Source organism: Sus scrofa, chromosome 2 (genome assembly GCF_054392235.1).
Source record: "Sus scrofa isolate SSC_HxYL_T2T_F1_AM1 chromosome 2, Sscrofa_HxYL_maternal_Yorkshire_Landrace_v2.0, whole genome shotgun sequence".
Classification (NCBI taxonomy): domain Eukaryota; kingdom Metazoa; phylum Chordata; class Mammalia; order Artiodactyla; family Suidae; genus Sus; species Sus scrofa.
In genome coordinates, this window is record NC_139384.1 from 88,833,022 (window position 1) to 88,848,513 (window position 15,492).

The 15,492-nt window shown below is 38.6% G+C and overlaps 1 protein-coding gene across 17 annotated transcripts in view; it reads left to right on the forward strand.

The window, feature by feature from the left end:
* MAPK9 (mitogen-activated protein kinase 9) overlaps window positions 1–15,174 on the forward strand; it is a 60,637-nt gene extending 45,463 nt beyond the window's left edge. For 12 of the 17 annotated variants that reach the window (XM_005661444.4, XM_005661441.4, XM_005661439.4 and 9 more), the window contains 5 exons: window positions 1,304–1,486; window positions 3,084–3,208; window positions 4,243–4,306; window positions 10,517–10,588; window positions 12,054–15,174. In XM_005661444.4, coding sequence (XP_005661501.1) covers window positions 1,304–1,486; window positions 3,084–3,208; window positions 4,243–4,306; window positions 10,517–10,588; window positions 12,054–12,196 — 587 coding nt within the window. In that variant the 3' untranslated portion in view covers window positions 12,197–15,174. Of the gene's footprint in view, window positions 1–1,303; window positions 1,487–3,083; window positions 3,209–4,242; window positions 4,307–10,516; window positions 10,589–12,048 lie in introns of all 17 variants that reach the window. The other 5 variants (XM_085013608.1, XM_003354171.6, XM_085013613.1 and 2 more) reach the window with 1 other exon arrangement.
* Window positions 15,175–15,492: the final 318 nt, after the last annotated feature.

Below are 15,492 nucleotides of genomic sequence, written 5' to 3' on the forward strand. Positions count from 1 at the left end.
TCCTGTCCCCATGTGGTCTATGAGGAAGAGAAGGCATTAGTCAGGCACCTCCCAGAGAGCAAGGGACCCTGGAGGCCAGGAAGCAGGTTAACTGAGGGAGGCTCATTGACACTGTCAAAAAGATGAGGCCTGAGACTTGACCCCTGTGAGAGGATGTTTAAGAGAGGATGAGAGACTGGGAATTAGAGATACTAGTATAGACAACTGTTTTGCTGCAAATGGGAATGATAGCCAAGCTACGGATGTTCAGCAAAAAAAGGTGGCTGTTGTTTTAAGATGGGAGAAAAAGATATCATGTTTGACTGATAATGGAGGGCCCCAGTGGAGAGCAAAATGGTGACGTGTACCAGCAAGAACAAAGACATTGTGAGAGGTGAGAGGACCTCCTGCTTTGTCCTTTGAAGAACATGTGTTGTTCCCTAGAATCTTTCATAATGATGTAATTTCATTTTTTCTAAGACATACCTCAATTAGTCACTTTTTTTCAGATGCTCTTTGTTTGATTCCTCTGGCTTGCATTCTCTTGGATAATTTTTATGGTTTTAGAATCACTTTCCACATTCATCTTGCTAGCTATCCAAGCCCCCAGTGAAAGAGGCAAAGCTGGTATTATCTGCATTTTTCAAATAGGAAAATGAGACCCAGGGAAGACTGCCCGACACCTGATGAGTGTCTAATGCCCAGTGAAGTCTGAAACCCAGGTCAGGTACTTCGAAAGGAAGTAAAACATACTCCTTGGTGATGTGATGTTGGGAGTCAGTGCCAAGTAAAACAGAATGACCTCTCAAAGCTGTCACTGCTCCATGTAAGCCCAGCTACAGTGGGAAAGGATGTGGTGAGGGCTCAGAAAGTCCAGAGTCCTAGCTCCTGCCCCCTCCCTCATGCACCCCATCCCGGCTGTAAACTGAGCAGTCACTTAGGTCTTTCTAGTTTAAGGAGCTTTAGAGCTGATGTAGCTTTATTATGAGAACTGAATTCAGTTTGCATATGTGATTATTATCTAATTTCAATTATATAACCTAATTTTGATCTAGAATGGAAAAGCATATAAACTTCATTGTGTTGATTTAATAAACTGTAATCATAGTTTATGAAGATTCAGAATTTTTAAAAATAGTCTTAACTTGAAAATCCAAACCTGATTTGAATATTATTTCCAAGTGCTTCTGCTGATCCAAAGGGATGGCCTGGTTAATTATTTGTTAAGTATAAATATAACTTGAGTTTTTTCTTTGAATGATGCTACTTTATGTGATATGAATATAAGGCATTTCAGTTGTATTTTCCTCAAGAGACTCCTTAGATATTGATCAGTGGAATAAAGTTATTGAGCAGCTAGGAACACCATCTGCAGAGTTCATGAAGAAACTTCAGCCGACTGTGAGGAATTATGTAGAAAACAGACCAAAGTATCCAGGAATCAAATTTGAAGAACTCTTTCCAGATTGGATATTCCCATCAGAATCTGAACGAGACAAAATTAAAAGTAAGATATGATCTTTTCTTAGACTTGTTTTCATAATCTGAGTGAAACTTTCATTTTTCATGTTTGCATTCTAAAACCTGTGGACACTGGGAGACAAAATAGTTGAAGACCTCAAAGTCATTTAGGGCTGAATGAAGGCTAGAATGAAAGGCATTTCAGAAAGAAAGCATAATGACTTAGAAGTTTTGTCCTTAATAAAGTGACTTAACTTAGGTCAAAATTAAAATATTTACATCAGTTTGAAATTCTTATGTTAATTACAGCAGTTGGAATTCAGTTTTCAGGTTTAAAGAATACTTGAATAAAGATTCTAACCCCATTGAAGAGTCAGAAGCCATATTATAGTTCAATTTGAAAAGGTTCCTCCTCCCTTTCTCCTGTGCCCATCACTAAAATGTGTTCGAAGGGGAAAGAATAGATTTGTTTCTCTCCATATCAAGGTAAACTGTGCCTGTTTTAGAAAAGCCCTATTTCTCCTTTGCCTGTACATGTAAACTTTAATCGCTGAAACCTGGGTGAGTCTTGTATTTAACCAAGTTATTGAACTTGTTGGGTTTCTTCCTAATTGCTAATCTCTAATTCTTTTTTTAAGTGTATGTCGCCAACATTGTATACAGATTGGCAAGGCAGAGGCATCTGTGAAGTGTTTTATATTGTGCAAATATGAAATCATTATGTGGTCTCTTCTAATTTCATTTTGATGTAGCATCAAGAAAATATCACCTGGGAGTTCCCGTCGTGGCGCAGTGGTTAAGGAATCCGACTAGGAACCATGAGGTTGCGGGTTCGGTCCCTGCCCTTGCTCAGTGGGTTAACGATCCGGCGTTGCCGTGAGCTATGGTGTAGGTTGCAGACGCAGCTCGGATCCCGCGTTGCTGTGGCTCTGGCGTAGGCTGGAGACTACAGCTCCGATTGGACCCCTAGCCTGGGAACCTCCATATGCCGCGGGAGCGGCCCAAGAAATAGCAAAAAGACAAAAAAAAAAAAAAAAAAAAGAAAATATCACCTGTGCTTCATGCCTACATTCTTGGCAGTGCCACCCTTAGCTCAGCTCCTGCACCCTACCTGGCCCATGGCTTCTCAGCCTTGGGCCCTGTGTCCTTCTCCCCTTCCAGATTCAGAGACTGAAAGTACATTCGAAAGCCTGGTTTATAGTGGAAGTGGCTGTTTGACTTACTCTTCAAGAAAAAGGCTCTAATGTAATCTTTTTTTTTTTTTCTTTTTGTCTTTTGTCTTTTTAGGGCTGCACCCACGGCATATGGAGGTTCCCAGGCTAGGGGGCTAATCAGAGCTGTAGCTTCCAGCCTACGTCACAGCCATAGCAACACCAGATTTGAGCCACATCTGCGACTTACACCACAGCTCATGGCAACGCCGGATCCTTAACCCACTGAGCGAAGCCAGGGATCAAACCTGAAACCTCATGGTTCCTAGTCAGATTCTTTCCCTCTGCGCCACGACGGGAACTCCTAATGTAATCTTGAACCTATCAAAATATATTTTTGTTCTTTCTGTGCTATCATATTTAGTTCTTTATTATGTGATTTTTCAGATCAACAGCATTAGTTTATTAATCTAATATTTGTTTTCACCCTAGCAAGTCAAGCCAGAGAATTATTATCAAAAATGTTAGTGATAGATCCTGACAAACGAATCTCTGTAGATGAAGCTTTGCGTCACCCTTATATTACTGTTTGGTATGACCCTGCTGAAGCAGAAGCGGTAAGCATCTATTTTGAAAAGACTTATGTGTAGAGCAGAGCATACATTTCCTTGGATCTTCTGTCTGTGAGTTTGGAATGGCTTCCTAAAGATAGCAAGTCCTAGATTTAAAAGGACTCCTGATTATAACAAGGCCATGTTATATGGGCCACAACTCCTTCTGGGACTCTTTTAATACTAGGGTTCTACTCAGAGTACCTCAGGAGTGAATGTGCTTATGCTGTGGTGATATAACTGTCTTCATTATGCCGATGCTGATGCGTGATCATAATATCATTGCTATTAGGCATCCGTTTATGTACCTGGCAGTGTGCTTTGGGCTTTGCTTACATTCTCTTGTTTAGGCATCCAATCAGGCTAAGAAACTTGTTGAAAATCACAAGGTTATTAATCCTTCCCCAGAGGTACCTGCTAGGGGAGTACCACTTCTGAGTTAGTGCTCATGTACATTTTTCTATAGCAGCACTGGTATAGATGGTCTTGGAAGTGAAATAACCACATAGCAGCATGCCCATTTTGTGCCATTAGTAGAACACAGTTTTATATCTTGACCTATGCATTTAAGCACCATTTTAAACATTGGTTTATATGAAAAGAATCTGATTTATAAACATGTGATTTTAAGAAAATTTTTGGAACAGTCCATTTATGAATTGTAGATTGAGTTTGGGAGTTCTAACATAAGAAATGTAAACCCGAAATGTTTTGCAGTTTCTTTATTTCCTAAGCATAGTACCTTGTCCAGGGTAGATTCCTAGGAAGTGACCTGTGATTACTAATTTTATAATTACATTTGAGCAGATGTCTTTAGAGCATGATTATTAAAAAGACCATAATAACTATTTTGGGTTTTTTTTCCCCTTTATTTTGATTCTGAAACTGATTAAATAGCATACTTATGAAGAAATCATTAATAAGCCATGTGCTGAATGAAATTATATCCATATTATAAATATTTTAGAAGTCTTACAGGTGATTCTTTTTCTTCATGCCTCATTATTAACTACTGACTTTACCTGTAATTTAATTTTTAGCCACCACCTCAGATTTATGATGCCCAGTTGGAAGAAAGAGAACATGCCATTGAAGAATGGAAAGGTAAAGACAGGACTTATTTTGATCCTTACGACATTTCTAATAACCTTTCTTTTTTTTTTTAATTTTATCACTTCTTATTGCTTATTGCGTAGATCTTTTTTTAATATATATATAATTATATTTATTTTTTCCATTATAGTTGGTTTATAGTGTTCTGTCAATTTTCTATTGCACAGCATGGTGACCCAGTTACACATACATGTATACATTCGTTTTTCTCACATTATCATGCTCCATCATAAGTGACTAGACATAGTTCCCAGTGATATACAGCAGGATCTCATTGCTAATCCATTCCAAAGGCAATAGTCTGCATCTATTAACTCCAAGCTCGCAATCCATCCCACTCCCTCCCCCTTGGCAACCACAAGTCTATTCTCCAAGTCCATGATTTTCTTTTCTGTGGAAAGGTTCATTTGTGCCATGTATTAGACTCCAGATATCAGTGATATCATATGGTATTTGTCTTTCTTTTTCTGACTTACTTCACTCAGTATGAGAGTCTCTAGTTCTATCCATGTTGCTGCAAATGGCATTATTTTGTTCTTTTTTATGGCTGAGTAGTATTCCATTGTGTATATATACCACATCTTCCTAATCCAATCATATGTCGATGGATATTTGGGTTGTTTCCATGTCTTGGCTATTGTGAATAGTGCTGCAGTGAACGTGCGGGTGCATTTGTCTTTTCCAAGGAAAGTTTTGTACAGATATGTGCCCATTACATTTCCTGAAAAGGGGCAACTTTTCACTTTTTGACAATAGCCTTTCTGGAAGCAGGGGCAAAACACCCCGCAGCCTGTTTATTCTCTCTCGTCCCACTTCCAGTAGAAAAAGAGCTAGAAGATAACAGAATTAGAGAGGAACATGTATGAACTGCATACCATTTGCTTCAAAAGAGGAAAATAAAGGCTTTTTCACACAGTGTTACATTATCAAATCTTACTTTGTAAACTAAACTCAGTAATTTTATCACACTTGATAATATGTTGCAAATTCTTGAATAACCCCAATTCACAGGCCCCTGTAAAGCAGACATGGGAGACCCCTCTGGGGTCATATGAACTTCTGTTGTATTTGTAAGCCATATAGTTACATGGGTATTTTAAAATGAGAGTTTGGGGAAAATTGCAGATCAAAACTATGCAAATAGTTATTATTACTGCTATAAGATTAACCAAACAACACAAAACAAACTAAATCAGTAATAAAGAGGCTGAACTTAAAGTTTTTCATTAAAAAGTAGAATCAGTAGTAATTGAGAACTATGGTCAATGCATTTTAAATGTGGTAATGTGTCCTGCCCAAGGGCCCCTCCCTGGGATGTCGGTGGGATGTCGGAATAGCAGTGACCTACTCAGCAGGGCATGCACCCAGCCACCAACCAGGGTGACATGCTGACCCATAGGCCTTAGCACTTGCAATGTGCTAATTTTATTTCATGAATACCAAAATTTTAGGGTGCCCCTAATAGCTTATGTGACAGGTAATTAGTTTTTCTTACAAATGAAAATTGAGGAAAACACGTTGAAGCCAAGAAAAAGCTTAGGTAATTGGATTAATTTCTGGCCAATCTGGAGGAGTTACATTTGGTAGTGCTGAATTCTTTTACTTTTTGCTTTTGCTGTTGATTTCTCCATTGAATCTGAAAGAGAGCCTTGCAGGATATTCTTGGTTGTAGGTTTCTCTTTCATCACTTTAAATATATCCTGCTACTCCCTTATGGCCTTATGGCCTTCTGAGTTTCTGCTGAAAAGTCAGCTGATAACCTTAGGGAGTTCCTTTGTATGTTATTTGCTGCTTTTCCTTCATGGCTTTTGATATTTTCTCTTTATCTTTAATTTATGTCAGTTTGCTTACCGTGTGTCATGGCATAACCTCCTTGAGTTCATGCTGTATGGGACTCTGTGCTTCCTAAATTTGGGGGATTATTTCCTTTCCTATCTTAGGGAATTTTTCAGCTGTTATCTCTTCAAATATGTTCTCAGGCCCTCTTTCTTTCTTTTTTTTTATTACTCAATGAATTTATTACATTTATAGTTGTACAGTGACCGTCACAATCCAATTTTATAGGATTTCCATCCCACAACCCCAGCGCATCCCCTCACCCCCCCCAGCGCATCCTCCACCTCCCGAACTGTCTCCTTTGGAAACCACAGTTTTTCAAAGTCTGTGAGTCAGTATCTGTTCTGCAAAGAAGTTCATTCTGTCCTTTTTTCAGATTCCACATGTCAGTGAAAGCATTTGATGTTGGTGTCTCCACTGTATGATTGACTTCACTTAGCATGATAATTTCTAGGTCCATCCATGTTGCAAAAAATGCTGGTATTTCGTTCTTTTTAATGGCTGAATAATATTCCATTGTGTATATGTACCACATCTTCTTGATCTACTCCTCTGTCGGTGGACATTTAGGTTGTTTCCATGTCTTAGCTATTGCAAATAGTGCTGCAAATGAACATTGGAGTACATGTGTCTCTTCGAGTCATGGTTTTCTCTGGATAGATGCCCAGGAGTGGGACTGCTGGATCAAATGATAGTTCTATTTTTAGTTTTCTGAGGAATCTCCATACTATTTTCCACGGTGGTTGCACCAATTTACAATCCCACCAACAGTGTAATAGAGTTCCTTTTTCTCCACACCCTCTCCAGCACTTACTGTTTATAGACTTTATGATGATGGCCATTCTGGCTGGTGTAAGGGGGTACTTCATGGTGGATTTAATTTGCATTTCTCTAATAATGAATGATGTTGAACATCTTTTCATGTGTTTTTTGGCCATCTGTATGTCTTCTTTGGAGAATTGTCTGTTTAGATCTTGTGCCCATTTTTTGATGGGGTTGTTTGTTTTTTTGGTATTGAGCTACAGAAAGTGTTTATAAATTTTGAAGATTAATCCCTTGTCAGTCGGTTCATTTGCAAAGATTTTCTCCCATTCGGTGGGTTGCCTTTTCGTTTTGTTTAGGGTTTCCTTTGCTGTGCAGAAACTTTTAAGTTTAATTAAGTCCCATTTGTTTATTTTTGTTTTTGTTGTTAATACTCTGAGAGGTGGATCTGAGAAGATGTTGCTGTTTATGTTGGAGAGTGTTTGGCCTATGTTTTTCTCTTAAGAGTTTTATAGTGTCTGGTCTTATATCTAGGTCTTTAATCCATTTGGCATTTATTTTTGTGTATGGTGTTAGGGAGTGTTCTAATTTCATTCTTTTCCATGTGACTGTCTAGTTTTCCCAGCACCACTTATTGATCAAGCTGTCCTTTCTCCATTGTATATTCTTGCCTCCTTTGTCATAGATGAGTTGGCTGTGGGTGTGAGGGTTTAATTCTGGGCTTTCTATCCTGTTCCACAGATCTCTATTTCTGTCTTTGTGCCACTGGCATATGGTTTTGATGATTGTTGCTTTGTAGTATAGTCTGAAGTCCAGGAGCCTGATTCCTCCAGGTCCGTTTTTCTTTTTCAGGATGTCTTTGGCTATTCTGGGTCTTTTGTGCTTCTGAACAAACTTTAAAATATTTTGTTCAAGTTCTGTGAAAAATGTCCTTGGTAATTTGATAGGGATTTCATTGAATCTGTAGATTGCCTTGGGTAGTATAGTCATTTGGATAATATTAACTCTTCCAGTCCAAGAGCATGGTATGTCTTTCCATCTATTTGTGTCATCTTTGATTTCTTTCATCAGTGGCTTATAGTTTTCAGAGTACAGGTCTTTTGTCTCTTTGGGTAGGTGTACTCCTAGGTATTTTATTCTTTTGGATGCGATGGTAAATGGGATTGCTTCCCTAATTTCTCTTTCTGATCTTTCATTGTTAGTGTATAGAAATGCCATGGATTTCTGTGTATTAATTTTGTATCCTGTGACTTTGCCAAATTCATAGATGAGCTCTACCAGTTTTCTGGTAGAGTCTTTAGGATTTTCTAGGTATAGTATCATGTCATCTGCAAATAGTGATAGTTTTTCTTCTTCCTTTCCAATTTGGATTCCTTTTATCTCTTTTACTTCTCTGATTGCTGTTGCTAGGACTTCCACAGCTATGTTGAAGAGTAGTGGTGAGAGCGGACATCCTTGTCTTGTTCCTGATCTCAGCAGGAATTCTTTCACCTTTTCACCATTGAGAATGATGTTCGCTGTGGGTTTGTCATATATGGCCTTTATTACGTTGTTCCCGTTATGCCCACTTTCTGAAGGGTTTTTATCAGAAATGGGTGTTGGATTTTGTCAAAGGCTTTTTCTGCGTCTATTGAGAGGATCATATGTTTTTTATTCTTCAGTTTGTTAATGTGGTGTATCACACTGATGGATTTGCGGATATTGAAGAACCCTTGCATCCCTGGGATAAATCCCACTTGATCATGATGTGCAATCCTTTTAATGTATTGTTGGATGCAGTTTGCTAGTATTTTGTTGAGGATTTTTGTATCTATGTTCATCAGTGAAATTGGCCTGCAGTTTTCTTTTTTGTGGTATCTTTGTCTGGTTTTGATATCAGGGTGATGATATCACATTATAGCAGGGTGATGATATCACCTTATAGCATGAGTTTGGGAGTATCCCTTCCTCTGCAGTTTTTTGGAATAGTTTCAGAAGGATAGGTATTAGCTCTTCTCTAAATGTTTGGTAGAATTCGCCTCAGGCCCTCTTTCTATCTTGTCCTTCTGAGACCCCTATAATGTGAATTTGTTGTGTTTGACATTGTCCCATTGTCTCTTAAACTGTCTGCATTTCTTTTCATTCATTTTTTCTTATTCTGTTCTGCAGCAGTGATTTTGACCTCTGTCTTCCAGCTTGCCTATCTGTTCTTCCACCCCATTTATTCTGCTACTGATTCCTCCTAGTGTGTATTTCATTCCAGTTATTATATTCTTCAACTCTGTTTGGTTGGTCTTTATATTTTCTTTTTTCTTGTTTTTGGCCATGCCCATGGCATGTCAAACTTCCCAGGCCAGGGATGAAACCCATGACATAGCAGTGACCCTACCAGTGCAATGACACTGCTGGATCCTTAACCTACTGTGCCACAAGAGGACTCCATGGTTGTTTATATTTTCCAGCTCTTTGTTAAAAACATTTCTTGCTCTGTGCCTTCATTCTTTTCTCGAGTTCTTGGATCATCTTTACAGTCATTACTCTTTGGTAGATTGCCTATCTCCACATCACTTAGTTGTTAATCTGGGGTTTAATCTTGTTCCTTCATCTGGAACATATTCCTCTGTCATCTCATTTTGTTTAAAGTTCTATTTGTATTTATTTATTTTTTTGTGTATGGTAAGTTAGTTATGTTTCTTGACCTTGGAGAAGTGGCTTTCTGTTGGAGATGTCCTGTGTATGCCAGCAGTGCATTCCCCTCTCATCACCTAAGGACTGGGACCAGCTGGTCCCCGGGCAAGTTCCGACCTGTGTTTGTGGACTCACTTCCACAGTCTGTAGGATTGTATCGTTTGTGCTTCTTGTGTCTGCCGCCTGGGGAATGAGGCTGATTTAGAGGCTTGTGCAGACTTCTTGGTGGGAGGGGCTGGTACCTGCCCACTAGTGGGTGGAGTTGGGTCTTGGCCCTTAGGTAGGCAGGGCCATGTCAAGGGGTGTGTCTAGAGGTGGCTGTGAGCTCAGAAAGTCTTTAGGTAGTGTGTCTGCTGATGGGTGGGGCTGTGTTCCTGCCTCATTGACTGGCCTGAGGTGTCCTAGCACTGGAGCCTACAGACCATTGCGTGGGGCCAGGTCTTGGTGCTAATGACCCAAGCAGGATGTCAACCTTCAGTTGGAATACTCCCGGATATTTTTGCCACCGGCTTCCACATCCCAGGAAAGAGCCACAGCCGTCCTTGAAGGGGTTACGTTTGGAGAACCACAAGTAATGATGGAGAAAAACATGTGCAGACAGGTGTGAGAACATCTGATACTCTAAACTGTCCTGTTTGAGCCACTTTGCTCATACTTTCCCTCCCTCTCTTTTCTCCCCTGTCCCCAGCCCCCACGCTTGCTTCTCTTTGTAAACCCCCCTTGTGGATCCAGAACCACCCTACATTTTGGCTTAACAGTTGGTTGAAAAGATGTAATGGATCAAATATCAATGTTTTAGTCTAGGTAAACTATATTACTAAATTACTTGTCTAATACATCGCGGTGCCCTTGGAGTGGTTCTGTGTGATTTGGAAGCAGGATTTAGAGATGCAAGGAAACTGGTGAAGCTGTTTTAACTTGCATTTCTATTTTAAGAGCTAATTTACAAAGAAGTAATGGATTGGGAAGAAAGAAACAAGAATGGTGTTGTAAAAGATCAACCTTCAGGTTAGTGATTGCTTTAATAGTTTGATTGTATATTATTTTTCTTTCCCTATTTAGTTTTTATAAGAAGCAGTGTGTTAAGTGCCAGCTTGACCAATATTGGGTTTGAAAATTTTTTCTGTGAAATAGTCTTCCCCTTTTTGGTTTGTCCCAGTGATGGCAGTGAATATTTTACTGATGGGCCAGGCAGTGAACTGTGTTAAGAACATGCTTGTTCATCTTTGTAACACTGTTGTCAGTTTTGTTTATAAGGAAATTGAATTTAAACCCTCTTTGGAGGGTGGGGGCATGCCCATGACATGTGGAAGTTCCCAGGCCAAGGATCAAACCCACACCACAGCAGCAGCCTGAGCCGCTTCAGTGACAACACCAGATCCTTAACCCATTGCACCACAAGGGAGCTTCTTAAAGCTTTTTCAATGTGTATGACCCTCTTTGTACTGGTCCTAACCAGTTAAAAAGAATATCAACGTGAATCTAGATAAAATGGAATTTACTTTTCTTTCGAGAAGATCGTTCATATAATTCTCCCATCTTTCTACTTGATCTACTTAGTGGTAGAATTCTAACCGTTAGATAATTGTGTGATTACTAGAGACATAATATATGTGGTGTTAACTTGTGTCTTGTAGAGTTTGACCTTAAACAAAACTCTTTATATTTATTTTATTATTCCACTCCTACCGGGAAATGTGCGCACACATAGACACACATAAATACAAATTGCACTTCTTATTCATGACATGTGTGTCGAGTGTCTAGAGAGTATATGAATATAATGTGAATTTAGGTGCTTTTTGTTAACAAAGCACAAATTTAAGACTGACCTCTGAGAGTCTGGATGTTTTATTTTTGCTAAAACCAGACTAAAATATAGATAGTAAGAAATGGGATGGTTTCATTTGCCTTTGGGAATTTAAAAAGCAAAAATAAAATGAACAGTGTTCTTTATAATTTTTTTCCTTTTTTTGTTTGTATGCAGTTCTTATTTTGGAAGGTATTTTTATTGTAAAAGAATTCTGCAAAGGTTGATACTTTTTTCCTTGGACTGTTTATGATTATAATTGAAATGTCTGATGACACTTGAATCCTATTTGGGATTAAACTTTTTGAGATTTTTTTTTTAGTTTTAGGATAAATTCAGCAGTTTTTTAAAAAATATCTTTTTAAAACCAGCAGATATTTTCTAAGCAGTTAACATGATTATACACAAGTACATATATGATGACTAGCCATTGGGAAGAAAAGAAATGTTGCAAGGGAAGACAGGAATATTTGGGATTTTGAGCCTAAAGAAAGACTCCAGGAAAGGTTCAAAATGTACAGTCAACTAATTTCTTGTTTATACTAATAGTTAGTACAGGAAGCTACAAAAGGAAAAAGCTGAGAAATGGCCTGAAGTCTCACTGCCTGGATTTGCAACAATGTCGTGCCTCAGATTTTATTATATTTGGTTTTCTTAGCACAGATGCAGCAGTAAGTAGCAACGCCACTCCTTCTCAGTCGTCATCTATCAATGACATTTCATCCATGTCCACTGAGCAGACCCTGGCCTCAGACACAGACAGCAGTCTGGATGCCTCAACGGGACCCCTTGAAGGTTGTCGATGATAAGTTAGAAATAGCAAGCTTGTCATCAGTGAAGGAACTCTTGCTTCCGTGGGCCTGAAATGCCTGGGAGTTGATGGAACCAAATAGAAAAACTCCATGTTCTGCATGTAAGAAACACGATGCCTTGCCCCTACTCAGTTGTACTAGGCTTGCCTTGCTTAGATTATAAAATGAAGCAGATTATGTCTGAAGAAAAAAAAAAGTGCAAACCACACTTCTAGAGATTTTGTTCAAGGTCATTTCAGGTGAGCAATTAGAATAGATTTTTTTTTTAAGTTGTATGGTAATAGTAGTGACAATTTCTCATCTTCAGTAATTGTTGGGACTTATATGCATGTGACCGCAAATGCCTGCTTGGACTTGCCCTCTAGCACTTTGAAAAACAGTATTTAAAAGCCAAATAATCTTCTAGGTAGTGCTGCTTCTAGAATTGTCTCTTAATCCTTTTAAGTAATTTGGTGTCTGTCCAGAAAAAATAGATTTATGTATATTAATTGGCTGCCATCATATTATTGTATCTTACCTTCCTTTAGGGTATGAGTTATTTTCTTTCATATTTCAGAAGGAATATAAGTAAATCTGTTAAATAAATTAAAAAATATAACTTTTCCTAAATTTGTCACATTTGGGCTGAGAATTACCACTGCTAAAACCAGGACACTTTGTTTTCTCTAAATTGTCTTAGTCTGGGTGACTGTACATTCAGCTTTACTGCATGATAAAGTTTTAAGTTTTGTTTTGTGCTGCTTAAAATATCATATACCTTTAATTCCTATGTACCCTATCTCTTTTTTCTTTGTCTTCTGAACTTCATATTTAATTTAAAATGCTATACTAGAACTTCGCCTTCTTTATTAGTCACCTAACACCCCATCTCAATATGATGGCATACACATTCTTGAACCCATCAACTGCTGGTAGAGAAAAATTTTACGAAGTGATCACTAAAGATGATTGCAGCCACTTACTAAGTGCATGCTTTGCCTGAGCCTGGACTGGGTCCTCTCTTACCTTCCATCGCTCAAGGTAAGATCCGTGATTTCACAAGGCAGAGTTTCCCTCTTCCAACACCGCATGCTTACTCGATTTTCTTTCTTTTCTGAAAGAAACCACACAAATCCCCCTTTGGTCTGTTTGAGGAAGCACGCCAATTCAGAATGCCTGTTTGTGGTTGTTTTCCACTTTATGGCGGCATTTCCTTTTCCTAAGGGAAATCCATGAATGTTCTGGGAAAACCCATCTGAAGGATATGGAGGAAATGCCCTAAAGAGTAATGATTAACTATTGAATATTTTCTGACTTAAAACTGCTCACCTGAAATTGATACTTTCAGACTTTCAATATGGAAACTATTCAAAACTCACTGAAATACTGAGTATTGAAGTGTCATTGCAGAAATGGAGTTACGATGGTCACATTTTGGCTACCTGTGCTCATAATGCTTTTCCCTTGAGCTCATTCTATTACAGATTCATATCTTGTGTTTAATTATTTTGGAAGCTATTGGGTCACCATTGTTCACATTCTATAGAATGTGTTCTGAGGAGGAACTTTGATAAGAAAGTTTATTATAAATATTATCTAAAATATATGATTCTCTGCATCAATTGTATCTTATTGATCGGTCTTATCACTGGAAACTGGAACCCTTGATGAACAAAATTAATATTGAAATAATAGATAGTTTTATATTGTGAGGTTTAGACACATTCAGCTATAAGATGAAAATAATAACTTGGTTGAGGCAGAAACACCAGTTACATGGCTTGAGATTATTTTGGTTTTGGAGGCCTGATGGAATAGTGAAGATAGCTATCATTATACATACATACACATCTTCAAGTGGCCTCCTCTCTAATATACATTCTTTAAAAAGACTTTACTGAATCTATCTTTAAAAAGAAAAACAAAGAAAGGGGAGAGTTTTAAAAATGCATTATTTGTCCTAGGATTGTGTATATGCAGCACAGGGATGCTGAGGGCACATCGAGGTCCCAGTTAGCCTGGGTGACTGTACATTTAGCCAGGCCCCATTCTTAAGAGGAGCTAGATGCCGCACAGATAAGGCTTTCTGCTCACCCATTCCTCTGTGTGTTCGCGGATGGAGTCCTTGGTGGTGTGGATGGCTTTCCTGCCAAGACCACCTTCCTTCAGAGAGCAGTGAGTGCAGTGTGCTAGGACAGGCCACAGGGCTGCAGTCAGCAGAGCTCCACAGAAATACCTCACCCCACTTCAGGGTCCTCCCACCTGAGCCAAGATGTGCCAGGGTCCTGGTGCAATGCAGATGGTTTTAAACTGCTCTCCATGGATAAATGCTGATGTTGGATAAAGAACTGAAAAATTTGCTCAATTTTTCATCTTTTCTATTTTATTTTTGTAATTTATATTGTACACAACCCTGGAAGTAACTATTTTGGACACATATTTTTATAAACCAGGTAATTTATTATTAGCCTGGAATTTGGACTAGGTTTGTTTTGTTTGTTGACTTAGTTTTCAGTCAAAACGGAAATGACTGCCTCCCCAGTGTTGGGTCTTGATTTCAAGTGCAGGTTCCAGAGAGCAGACAGAGTCTGTCAGAGTAGGAGAGCATTCTAGAAACACATCCTGCTCAGTGTTGATCAGCTGTGGAAACAGGGCTCTGTGCTTATCTTTGAGACATGAAGTTCAGAGCCACAGTGCTGAAAGGAGAAAACCCTCGGCAAGGCCCCTTACTGACACCCAGAGTCCATAGTTGAAACACTGAATGAGATACTGGTTTAACCCAGCTTTGATGCCGTAAAAGTCGTGGTAATGATGTATGAGTTCATCTGGCTGATTTCTAATGTAACTCCTCCGGTGTTTCATACTGGTAGTAAACACAGGTGTGACCTTTCAAATTGCATATCTCAAAAGTAACATTGCCTAATGTTTTATAATAAAATATATTATGTGTGTTTTGATTGGTGAAAATAATACAAATACATTTTAAAAGAGAAGTGTATAGCATGTCTAATTTTTGTGTGTTTTTAAGTGACAATTGACTGTATTTCTACATCACCATCTCTGATTACAGATTTAACATGAACATGGGTAGATGTTGGAGTGTCGTCATTTCAATCAATATTCACAAATGTCTTTAAATTGAAAAGCAAAACATTTCTGTTAAATCTCTTACTGAAAATAATATGTGAATTTCTGAATCTAAGTTTTCAAAAACATGCAGTACAAAGTTGAATATTTGGGAAGCTCCAGTGTGGCGCAGTGGGTTAAGGATCCAACTTTGTTGCAACTGTGGCACAGGTCACAACTGCAGC